The sequence below is a fragment of the Oreochromis niloticus genome, linkage group LG13 (assembly GCF_001858045.2).
Source record: "Oreochromis niloticus isolate F11D_XX linkage group LG13, O_niloticus_UMD_NMBU, whole genome shotgun sequence".
In the NCBI taxonomy this organism is placed as follows: Eukaryota; Metazoa; Chordata; class Actinopteri; order Cichliformes; family Cichlidae; genus Oreochromis; species Oreochromis niloticus.
This window is the reverse complement of record NC_031978.2, coordinates 12,072,701-12,085,494: the sequence shown is the minus strand read 5'-3', so window position 1 is coordinate 12,085,494 and position 12,794 is coordinate 12,072,701. Positions and strand designations below refer to the sequence as shown.

Sequence of the window (12,794 nt, the reverse complement as noted above, 5' to 3'; positions counted from 1 at the left end):
TCATATCAGGTTGGAGCTGTCATTTTGACCATGTGTACCTGCCTAAATGCACTGAGCTGCTGCCATGTGGCTAGCTGTTTAAATATTTTTAGTAACAAGCAGATGAACAGCAGTTGTACCTAATAAAAATGGCAGGTGATCTTTTATGACTTAGCAGTAGATGACAGAGAATGAGGGGGAAAAAAGCTAATCTGAGAGAAATATGAAATTTCTTTGCCGGAAAGAAAATAAATGTCACAGGTTTGGAATTTAAGCATGTATGTGTTCATACATGCAAAAGTTTCAGAGTTTTTAATGAAGGTATAATTCATCCACTGGATATGAGTCTAAAAGAGAGACAGCAAAGTGGTGCCAGCTGAAAGAATTACACCCTGTTGGTCAGTAACCGCCTCCTGCTCTCTGACCATGAGCTTTCTCGCCAGCATTAAGTGATGTCTGGACCCAGTCAGCCTGCCCTGCAGGGAAGGCTTTTAGATGTTGTATATTACAGGGAAATGTATGAATAAAGAAGAGTTATGCAAACTGTGCATACAAAGTGGAACAGAGGAGCTCGGAGATGCATCAGCAATGGACATTCTAAAGCAATGCATTTGCACATACCTCACAAATATATTAGGATAATGTGTAATTTCATTGAAGCCCCTTTATTTTGCGTTGCTGTCCTTTTGCCAGCTGTAGTCCCTGCAGGTGCTTTTTGGCAGCATATTTTCAGAGCCCTTGAAGGCTGCGTCTCCTAATGAACTATTCAGAGACGCAAAACGCAAAGAGCACAACACTCAGTGGGGTTTTATTTTTGAATATGTTACATAATTTGTGGCAGATTTCCTAAAGTAATTGAAACCCTGACTGCCCCCCGCCCCACCACCACCCCCCACGTTTCCATTAAGGCTACAAAGAGCAGCTCTGAGAGAAATTTACCGTCTATGATGCACCTAAAAGTGTGGCAATTAGTGCCAATTAAGCTTTTTTTGGGATATAAGAAAAAAAAATATAGAAAGCTCAGCTCACCTCATTTCATCATCTTTTATATGGCTTTGTTTGGATAAACTGTCAAAGATGACAGCATAATTACACTGACTTAAACTACTGGGTTACAAAAAGGTCCCATCCATCTCAACAACAGTATGTGCTTTCAAGAGTTTAAATAGGAAGTGGGTGTAATGAAGTTGGATGTGAAGAAGAGGACAAGAAAATGAGAACTGGTGATGGAAGGAGACTGGGGTCAAAGAGACCTGGATGACAGAAGTGATAATCATTTTTATAGAGCACAGGAGGGTAGCAGGAAAACTGTAGCACCTGGTGCCTGTGTTTGAAAGATACCTCCTGGTACACAGTGATCATAAACCTCCTCCTCTCGTTTTATCTTAGACACACACACACACACACACACACACACACACACACACACTTGTCTTACTCGCGAGAACTGATGCTTGTCTCTAAAATCCCTGCTTTTATCTTAGACTTCTTTATTCACCACAGCTGCATTTTTTCAACCTGAACTTTAAACCTAAACCATAAATCTAAACTGAGCCCTGCTTTCTGAGAGTAAAAAGTTTCCACTTTTTACTAGCTGTAAAACACACACACGTACACACACACAACAAACAGCCCACTTTAATGAAGTTTCCCAGCCGGACAGGAAGGCACTTTTATCCCTGGCATACCGCCTGGAGGTCCTGACTGTAATGCAGTCTGCTCAGTTGGAAGTTGGTGGATTAGTCATCGGTCTAACACTCGCTGACGTTACAAAACATATGATTTTTTTGTTTTTGCTCTGTTATACTGTACAAATTACAGTCATTCTATTTCTCAAAGTATTTCCATTCCTTTCAAAAATGAGGGAAAGGTTATAAAAGAAACATCACCACAGACTTGAAAGTAATATGAGCAATCCTTTTTGAAAGGGTAATTGATTGGTAAGAGGTGTGGGTGACAGCTGAATTGTAATTTGCTTCAAATTGCATTTAACTAAAGGATGCTTTAAGGAGAACTTTCACGGCACAAAAGTGCCTCCAGAACTGTGCAGAAAAGAGAATTTTAATTATTTTCTTCATACAGAAATCCCTTTTTTCTTCGTAGTGCCATTTTTCTGGGTGAATTCTGTTCTCCATTTATTTTCTGAATATGATTTTGCACCACATTCGTGCCTTCTTCACACAAAAGATTCGTGTGTTTTTCCACTGCTCGAGTCATTAGTTGCTGTGTTTCCACTCCACTGGTAAGCCTATCTGAGAGAGTAAAGACGAAGAAAGAAAAAAATGGAGTGTAGTAGAGGAGAAAGGGAGGATGTGATGTGGCTGGCAGGAGGGGGTTCGAGCAGTAAAGAAGAATGGGTGAAGAGTTTAGTGAAGGAGAACAGGAGAGCACAACGGTTAGGTGGTGGGTGGCCATGTGGACAAAGATAATTGAATTTGTGGAGAATTTATATTTGACGAGGGTGATTGTGCTTCCTGGACCTTTGCACCGGTGTGTAATCAGAGGAGAGAGCAGATATGGACGGGTAGCCAAACGAAGAGCTCACATCAGCATGAACACAGAAAGGCCAAGTGGCTTATTAACAAATGCTATTCAATGTGTCAAGCTCCATTTGTAAATGCAAACACATGGTGCTGCCAGTTTCCAGTTTCCACTCTGATTGTGATTTGCAAAGAGTCATAGGGAGTAGAATTAATTGCCTCAACTAGACCCTGCAGGATCTTGAAAGGTTACCTAGCTGAGGTGAAAATGAGCGGCCGCACGAGATTCGATTAATTGATTGGCTGTTTAGCTGCGAAATGTTCAAGTGGGCCTGCATTTATTGATCAGTGGCATGGAACCTCAGCATAAAGAAGAGAGTTATTGCAGCGCAACTCCCTCAAATGAAGCAATTATTTGATAATCTACACCAATCAGTACCCCATTGTAGTAAAATCAACATAACAATGGGTTTAGACACCGGTGGTGGTGACGCCGTATGATGGAAGTCTGCATGCATATGATGTGGAACAGGACTTCTGATGAGGAGGCGCTGAGGAAAACTGGGGGTGAATGAGGTGGAGGAGGACTGCATCCATTGACACTGAAGTGACAGCTGACAGCTTGACAGAAAGAAGCCGTTTTAAGATTTGACAGCAGTGCAGTGACTTGCTCGTTGACAAAATCGAATGTGACGAGTTAGGTGTGGGAAGAGAGAAAAAGACAATAAATAGCTTTCTTTGTGTATTTCCACCAGTTACTTGATAAACAGAAATAGTTTTGCATATCCAGCATGATTAGCTTAAATAAAAATAAACCAGTCGAGTTGAAATTTTATTTGAGAAATAATTTCAAAGGATTTGAATTTCAAAACTCCACCCTTGAATCATTTAACTGAAGCCTGAATAAAGTGAATATAAAGCAGCACAGGGGTTCTGGTTCTTCCTTAAGAACTGTTTCCAACTGATATGACTGCCCCATCTGCCCTATATACATGCAGATTAGTCTGGAGAAAAATCAGTGCTTCTAGTCTGGTAAGACATATACTGGCATGAAATAAAAGAACCCTAAACTATTTAAAACGCCCCCTGATACGGGGGCAAACAGCAGGAGATCAGGTAGGCTTGGGGCTTAAGAGGTTAAGCAGAATGGCTTTAGCTATCAAAGCCAGTTACGTGTTTGGATCATTACACTAAAAGCATTAGTGTCTCAGTTTTTGGTGTGTTCTGCCAGTTTCTTTTTCTCTTTCACTTTTGGATTTTTGGGATCAACAGAGTAATTTTCTGACTGGTATAAAATATACTGCTCAAAAAAAGAAAGAGAAAAAAATATCTGGACTGGGTAACGTGTTAGGAACAAAAGGGATGCCACTTCCTTTGTTGGAAATGAAAATTGTCAGCCTACAAAGGGTTGACAATATCAGGTCATACTCCTAATGAGACAACAGACGGCATCCTGGGGGATCTCTTCCGAGTTCTGGACCAGGGCATGACTGAGCTTCTATGGGTGTAACCTGGTGGCGGGACTGAAACAAAATGTATTATTGGATGCAGTCAGACGAGCAATGGGGCCAATCAATGGTATCAATTCTTTCATGCTCGAGGAACCGCCTGCATACTCTCGCGACGTGAGGCAGGCCGTTGTCATGCACCAGGAGGAACCCACATCCCACTGCACTAGCACAGGGTCTGACAATGGGTCCAAGGATTTCAGAATACCTAACCAAAGTCATAGTGCTGTAACCTAGACTGAGGTTAGTGCGACCCTCCATAGATATTTCTCCACAGACCATTACTGACACACCACCAAACAATCATGCTGAGCGATTTTAAAGACAACATAATGTTCTCCACAGCTTCTGCAGACCCTTTCACCTCTGTCACATGTGCTCAGGGCAAACAGGTATTCTGTGGAAAATACCAATCTTGCAGTGAACAAAGGCCCCACTAGAGGAGGTCAGGCTCTCAGGCCACCCTCAGAAAGTCTGCTTGTGATTATTTGGTGAGACACATTCACAATAGGCTGGAGGTCACTTTGTAGGGCTCGGGAAGTGCTTGTCTTGTTTCTCCCTGCACAAAGCAGCAGATAATAATTCTGCTGATGAGTTAAGGACCTTCTACCACTCTTTTCAGCTCTTCCCAAAGTAACTACCTGTGTCCTGGAATCTCCCATGTGCTATTGAGACTGTGTTGGGGGACACAGCAAACCTTCTGAAAATGGCATGTATTGATGAGCCATCCTGGAGGAGTGGCCCTAGTGCACCTGTTGTTAATTTAATGAACACCAAAGCAGCTGAAACTGATTAACAACACTCTCTGCTACTCAACTGACCAGATCAGTATCCGAGAAGTTTGATTGAATTGATGCTACACTCTGATTAAAAAGTGTTCCTTTTATTTTTTTCGAGCAGTGTATGAAATATTTCTGACTTTGGTCAGCTGAGGCATTTTTGTGTGGAGTCTGCACGTCCTGTCTGTGCCTGTGGCCGTGCTCTCTGGGCACTCCAGCTTCCTCACAAAGTCCAAAAACAAGCATGTTAGCTTAACTGGTGAGTCCAAATTGGCCATAGGTCTGAATTTGAGAATTAATGTTCATCTGTCTCTATGCTTTAGCTCTGTGATGGGCTCAGTGTCTAGGGTGTACCCTGTCTCTCTCACTCCCTGTGACGCTAGTTGGATAAGAAGTGCTGGATGGAAGTCTAAATATTTTATTTGTCCAATAAATCATCCAAGTATTTTATTTTTTAATATTATGCTCCATTCATCAACTAGAGGATTTATATGTGATCATTTCTTAATGAAAAACAGTTTTTGGTCCTTGTTCATAATGAATAGAAGATGAGTGTTCATTATGACCTTGTAGCTGTCATGGTGAGGATTTAAGATTGTTGGCAGGCAGGCTTCAGTATTTATGGTCACTGGGACAGACTTGGAAAAGAAAAACAGTACACAACAGTTGTATGCTGCTTTCACATTTTCTTACTGTGTGAAGTTTTCTTCTGTGCTTCAAAGCAATTTCTTACACAAAACTGTAGTGACGTAATGATCCAAGAAAGGCTTTCTGTTGAATAAAATGTTTTTCTCACCACTGACAAAAAACCTTGTGATGGTGCCCAGTGGTTTGGAAGATGCTCTGATAATTTCTCATAGCTGCTGGTGATTTAAAAAAAATAATAAAAAAAAATGAATGTGTCATTTTTATAATTGAAAACAGGACCTTCTTTCAGGGTGCCTCAGATACATATTCAATATTGGTTGTTCTTGAGATCACACAATCATATGATACAATTAAACAGAACATGAGACGCAGACAATTATTTATGGGTTCATGTCTTGCATAGTCAAGCATTTTATGTGTTTCGTGTGCGAGACAGCACACCAACCAAACCTCACGCAGCTTTCTCGCCTGACTTGGCAGCGCCGTCTCCCCGAGTCTGACAGTGAGGACAGATGGCAAGGACTTACCCCACCAAGAAAGCCTCCAACACACACTCTCAGCCATAATACACAACACAAAAACTTCCCTGGCACCTCCTGACTAGTATCACAGTCCAACAATGAGTCATGTTTAGCGTCCTCTCCCACCAACTGACTGTGTGCAAATTTGGGTGACGGCATACTTTCACAAACCACCTTAAGTCAGCAAGTCAAACCTCAGCCCCTGCTGTGCTTTTCTGATTGCTCCCCAAGCAAGGTCCTTGTATCGACTGCAGCATCACACATCGACTCGACTTTAACAAGCCTGAGGCAATTAGTATTATTAAAAAAAACTTGATCCCATGGGTCGTGGCATATTAAACCCGCACTCCTGATCAAAGCTCCAAATTCATTCACTGGAATAATTTTTCTTAATGTCTACCCTGAGCTGTGCTATAGAGGTTTTTGCTGCACCTGCTTGAAAAGCTCATTTGAAATCTGATAACTGTTACACACTTTTCAGATTTGTAAATACAAGGTAGCAGACAGAATTTTAAAGCTCAATTAACCATGAATATCACATATGTTCGTTGACAAAATCTTTATATATAAAATATAGCATGTCAAGACTCAGTCACGGACAGCTGATCTTTGTCGGCTCAAGTGTGTGTGTGTGCTGAACACAAATTAGAAAACTGGTCAGTTCTGTTTTTGTAGGCCATTTATCACCAAGAATATTCAATCAAGTCATTTTCAGCTCTCACTGATTGGGCTTTGGTTGTGTAATTCTTTGGAAAACAGCTACATTGAATGATTAAACATCAGAAAAGGGTGTTTGGAGAAACTTGGCTGAATCTGAGCACATATAATGCTCTTGTACACTTCTCCATTCACCCTGTTGATTACAATACAATTGTGCCAATTCTACTGGCAACCATGCATGCTCAACCCATAACGCGGTTTACAGATAAGGAGGATCCTTTGCACAATGAGCTGCTTGTTTTTCGCTTACTTTCTTTCTACAATTTTATTCCATTTTAATCAAAGCTGACTTTTCCTTCTTCACAGTGCAAATGATTTTATGCTCCCCCACAAGATCTGCTAGTTTTTTCTGTCCCCTAGTTCTCTTTGTAAACCGGCTTACCTAAATGTTTTTTCCATGACTAAGTTTAGTCAAATGTCTACTGTGTACACATTTTTCTTTTTGAGTGCCTGCTGTCCCTTTGTTGCTGCCCAACACTGTCAATACTAAATCAGTTTTTGTTGGGTACAAACTTTTTTCCCCATTTTTTTAACTTACTGTATAAATGACTACATCTTAAATCACAACACGTGAATGAATCTGAACCATTGGCCATTAAATCTAAATTCATGTAAATGCAATCAAGAAGTGCCAAAATAGAAAACGACAAATTTTAATGAAATCAAGAATACATCTCCATCCTTTAATGCAAACACATGTAGATGAAAGTACACCACTTTATACCTGCTTTCTATTATGTTCTCTGGTATATGTTCAGCTGTTGAAGCACTTTCACCTTCAAACAACTGTTTAGAAAATGGTGCTGGGCAAGAAAATATTTTGATCTGGTCCATATAAAACCAAAATATGAAAAAGTCTTCTCTTCTATAAGTAGACAAGGAATCCAGTGATGGTGGAGTCAAACAAGGACGAAGTAGCAGTTTTAGTTGGAAATTTTTTGTTTCTGACAAAAAGCACCCACTGCTCACTCCAGTGTGATCTAGGCATCATCAGGTTTATCTGCTGGTGGTCCACATGGCTGAAGCATCTTCTCCATCAGGTTGAAACGAACACGCGCTTTGCTCTCGTTCTCAGCTACAGCAAAGTAGTTCAGCAGGTCAAAATGTCCCATGTAGGAGCAGTAGGAATCACGATGCTGATTGACCAGCCATTCCCACTTGCTGGTGTCGGCGTGTCCTGTGCCAATATACTTTGATTGGAGATGCTCCAGCTGACTGTGGATGTTGTAACGGTCTGTCATTCTTGCTGAAATGAGTCCTGGAGGCTCTAAACAGGGGAAGAGATGAGAAAAAAGTTAGAATACAAATTAGAGATGGCACGATACCACTTTTTTATGTCCGATACCGATACCGATATCATAAATTTGGATATCTGCCGATACCGATATGAATCCGATATAGTGTGTTTTTTAATCAATAAAACTGTTTTTTTAATATCTTGCTGCATTTTGTATAAGTTCATACTCAAGTTTAAATAAACAATAACACTAAAGCTATTCTGTTATACCTGTATGTAAAAAATACACTGCACCCAAAATATTTTATAGTTCAGCAACACTGATCAATCTAATAAACTTAAACCTGCTCCATCCTTCCTATTCTGGTATTTTAAAGAGTACTTAGCAGAAATATTAAGCAACCTAACTAATAGGGTTGCAAACTCCCAGCAAAAAAAAATAGGGAACCACCCCCCATCCTCCACCTCATGATGCTTAATCGATGTAATCAACTTTAATTTGATGCAGGGTGAAAAAAAATGCACAGAATTAAATTATTTTTCAAGAATAATTAAATAGATTCAACATCTTTCTTCAACAGAATTGCAGACTGCACAGATGGTACCTTCCCAAAGGAAAAAGTACTATAGCTTACTAGAGTATATTAGACTTAACAGTTACTATATACAGAAATGGACTTCTATACATTTTACATCAGATTAAAACTTTGGGTGTAAGATTCAGATAATTATTTATTAAAAGCTAGACATTTTAAATGAGAATAAGAAAGAAAAGTATGTCTTTGTGCCCCCTTTTCCCTGTTCATGCCCTATCGGCCCCCCTGGCTAAACTTTGCTAGATCCGCCCCTGCACAGTTACCAGCCGTCAGCTAAAAGGATCCTGGTGTAGAAAGTAATATTAAATAAAAATTCTAACAGCAGCTTATCAAGTTTAAACGTGCTGCTGTTGTTCAGCCGCTGGTTTCCTCTTTCTGGTGCAAAGTGGGCCAAAAACAAAGAAGAGAGACGGACTCCCGACAGAAAAGCCGATCAGCTGATCGTTAAGCAGTTTCACGATTGAAGTAGCGGCAGGAAGGTGAGGGAGGGAGAGAGGCAGTCGCTCCATATATCGGTTGTTAAGCTTAACATGGGAACGCTTTACAAACATTCAGAGATGAACTTACACACTTGCTTTACTTCTCTCTGGGATAACTTTCTCAGAGATGAAATGCTGGTTTGGTAGTGAGGCTACAAATACACACAGCCGCTCTATCAGTGAGGCATACTGCTCCGACGTGCTACGGTTATGAGCCGAGTTACACCCTGTCGCAAGTTTTGTGAGGTGTTTTTTTTAATATTTAATGTATCGGATTACATTTTTAATTTCTCACCGATATCCGATCCAGTAATTTACGTCAGTATCGGACCGATACCGATACGTAATATCGGATCGGTCCATCTCTAATACAAATACAAAATAAATAAATAAAAATAAATATGGACCACACAATGAGATAACAGGCTAAAAACTTTAAGATGGGCTATTAATCAAAGTCTGTATTCAATTAGAACTATCTTTTACAGACTGAAAAAAAAAAAAAGACTACGACTGTGCTGTTTGTCTTTTAACAAAAGGCGAGGGTTCATATTTTGTCCTATTCTATAAATCCAGTGAATCCCCTTCCTTTGCACTGGCACAATTTTGCCCCTCACTAAACACCCAGTGTTCCCTTCAGGTTTTGGCAGGTCAGCTCAACCAAAAATGATATAAAGAGAGAGTTTTTTGGTCATCAAAAAGAAAACCAATTCATATGTTTGGAATACCTTTGACTGAAAAAAGTGACAAAGAACAAGAAATAAATTGTCTTCATTGTTTAAAAAGCTCAAAAGTCTTACCAGGTTAAAGAATTGCAACCTTAATACTGAGCAAAAATAACCTTGATTATTGTGTTACAGTATTTTTATCCCTTATCCCACATATTGAGACTGTGTCCCACATTTTCACTGGCTCTGGTTTTCCCAAATACAACACAGACACTTTTCTAAGGTCTGGTTTTTATCCAGTGGTTGTTAAGAAATAGGAAAAGGCTGTCACCACAGATGAAGTGCAGGTAAAGGTCCGATTTAGACTTCTGTGGGCATTCTGCGTCTACGACACAACTTACGTAAGTCGCCGACCTTGTTGCTGTCATTTATACTTGTGAATTTTGTTTTAGTAACAGAGTGGTCGTGTTCTGATGTTTTATATTTATTGCCAGCCATTGTAGAAACAAAGACTCATTTTCTTTACCAGCCGTTGTTCTTCTGAGTAAAGTCACATACCGAAGGCTGATTGATTCGGAGCCAAAATAACCATCTATTGTAAGCCGTTTAAGGCTTATAAGTACAGGGACCCAAGAATGAAACGCTATCTAACAGCAACAGCACATGCGGACATCACAAGAAACGTGCAGCTAAAAAGGAGACGCAAGTTCAGTCATGTAACCTCAATATTTTTCTTGTATTTTGTATTTACGAGTCTAGCAATGCCACAACAAATGTTAACCCGAAATGAATGATTATAATAGTTTGAAGCAATTTACATTTTATTTAAATTTAAAGTAAAGACATTTCTATGTAAACAGAGAAATTAACCGGTTTTTGTTTTCCTGCTAATGCTAATGTGAGGCTAATTAGCCATTGTTAGCCTATTCACCGTATCTGTAAACCGCTCTCTAAATGTTCCTTTTAAAGTTAATATAATAACTAGGAAGACAGATTTTAAGTTTAAAATACAACGGATACTTACATAAAATGTCAGGAATTCAAACACGAAGGTAGGAGATGTAAATAAATTACACGACTGTCTCCACCTCAACACAGCACCACGGAGCGATCACTTCCGGTTGGTTCGCCCAGTAAAATGAACCGGAAAGGAACATAGACTGTAAACTCTGCGTTTCTCGTGTAGATCCTAAATCTTAATTATATATATATGTGCATAGTATTGTAATGTATTAGTAATACACACAAGTACGAAGGTGCAATGCATCACTTAACACTGACAAAAAAACTGTTGTTCTCTTAACCCGCAGTTAATTATATAATTAAGGAAATACAGAGAATAACAATCAATCAATCAATCAAACATCAAAACGAGCGGCTCGTTCGCGACCTGTGTGCTTCTATTCGGATTTTTGAAATTTTGTACAGTATGTGAGGCAACGTTTATTTTACAACAAATAAACTGAGGGGCACTGGCTCAGAATCACATGTTGTGCAGTTACAAACAAATGAAAACATCTGCTTATCATAAGTTTAAGCCTAACATTTAGTATGTAGGGAATAGTAAATAATGTGCACATTTGCGATATAATGTGCGCGCGCGCGCACACACACAATTAATATTATATAATAACAATAATCAGTCATATAAATAGCATAATTCCAGATTTTGATCAACATCATATTCAGCCACAGCCTGATATGGAAAAAAGACAGAAGCCTATTAACCGTACATACAGACTGACTGGATGTGTCACCATATAACAAACTCTCTCCTTTATTCCTCATTCAATTCTTTCCAGTGATCACTTTTATAGGAACTCTGACCATATTTGTTTTGCTCAGGTACATAGGTTGGAAGAATGGTGCTAAATCTTGTCATTTGTTGATTAATGTCAACAAAATGAAAGATCTTGTGTTGAATTACACAAGCCCCATTACAGTCTTTCACTTTCTGGTCAGTCTGTGGAAGTCATTAATAGCTTATATATATATGCTAACATATATTGATGACAAGGTTAATATTATGGTTAATGTTGACCCCATTTACAAGAAACCTAATCATTGTTTCTTATTAGGATGTTAAGGGACTTTGGAATTAACCACGATGTTTATGTCACTTTGATTGAAAACATCATTACGTCCAATATTTCAATAACCTGACTGTGGCAATTTAAGAACAAACCACATTATTTTCAGAATCAAATTATTGGTCAACATCAAATTAAACTGGATAAACTGTGTCATCAGTCTGTTTTGAGGAAAGCCCGGTCTATTATTGCTGACCATGACCTCCCTCTCTATTCTGATTTTGAATTAATGCCTTCAAAACGACATTATAGGACACCTCCAGGTATAGAGGTGTATAAGGGAGGATTTGTGCCAAGAGCAATTGATATACTGAATAATGAGATGCTGTGATGTGTTTTTATTATTGTATTGAAGTGTTGTATATGTATATGTATGAATGTGGGTTCATTTGAAGCAACTTGGTGAAACAAAGGCAATTTTCCATGGATTTGGTTAATAAAGCTATTCTATTCTATTTGATCATATAGACTGGGCTCTAGGGCACGGACACCTTTGCTAGAATGTCAGCGATGTAGTAGCTCATCCACCTCATGATCCATCATAATACAGAGGTTATTGTATTGTGTGAGGTGGAGAAAGAAAGTTTTGTTGTTACTGGCTGGCTTTATTGCAGAAACTCATGAGAATTGAAATCCACTGAGAAGTCAAGCAGGCTTGTAAACAGTCAGATCCAGGACAAATTAATGTCATTTCACTAAAACTGGACCTCCAGGAGAAACAGTAATTCTTGTGAAAATGGAAAAATGTCCATAAAACAACAACTGTAACCTTGACATTGACAATGAGAACAGTTTCAGTGAAGAACCATCAGGTGATCACTGTGTTTCACTAAATTCTGACCAATAGTTCAATTCAGTTTAATTCAGTTCAACCCAATTCAGTTTATTTATGTCATACCAGGACATCTGTCTCTCAAATAGTCGAATGGGAGCAGTGATTCTTGTGAATTGTGGGAGTGAAGGATAACAGGCGCCTTGCCATTCCATAGGCTCATTAGCTGTTTGACCCAATTAGCTCAAAATGTGTCTGTCTCTGTTTGTGTTGCCTGTTTTCTGTTAAACTGCCAAATTTGTCTGTATGATGTTCTG

General features: G+C 39.2%; 1 protein-coding gene across 1 annotated transcript; it reads right to left on the bottom strand.

The window, feature by feature from the left end:
* Positions 1-7,271: 7,271 nt before the first annotated feature.
* Positions 7,272-10,791, bottom strand: sf3b5 (splicing factor 3b, subunit 5). Its single transcript, XM_005474306.3, has 2 exons — positions 10,640-10,791; positions 7,272-7,902 (listed from the first exon to the last, which is right to left on the bottom strand). Exon 2 carries the CDS (start codon positions 7,874-7,876, stop codon positions 7,616-7,618), a length of 261 nt encoding a protein of 86 aa, XP_005474363.1. The 5' UTR covers positions 7,877-7,902; positions 10,640-10,791; the 3' UTR covers positions 7,272-7,615.
* Between the last annotated feature and the right edge of the window lie 2,003 nt (positions 10,792-12,794).

What these genes read in the sequence shown, in the direction of transcription:
- sf3b5 (XM_005474306.3), bottom strand. Translation starts at nt 7,876, where the DNA reads ATGACAGACCGTTACAACATCCACAGTCAGCTGGAGCATCTCCAATCA.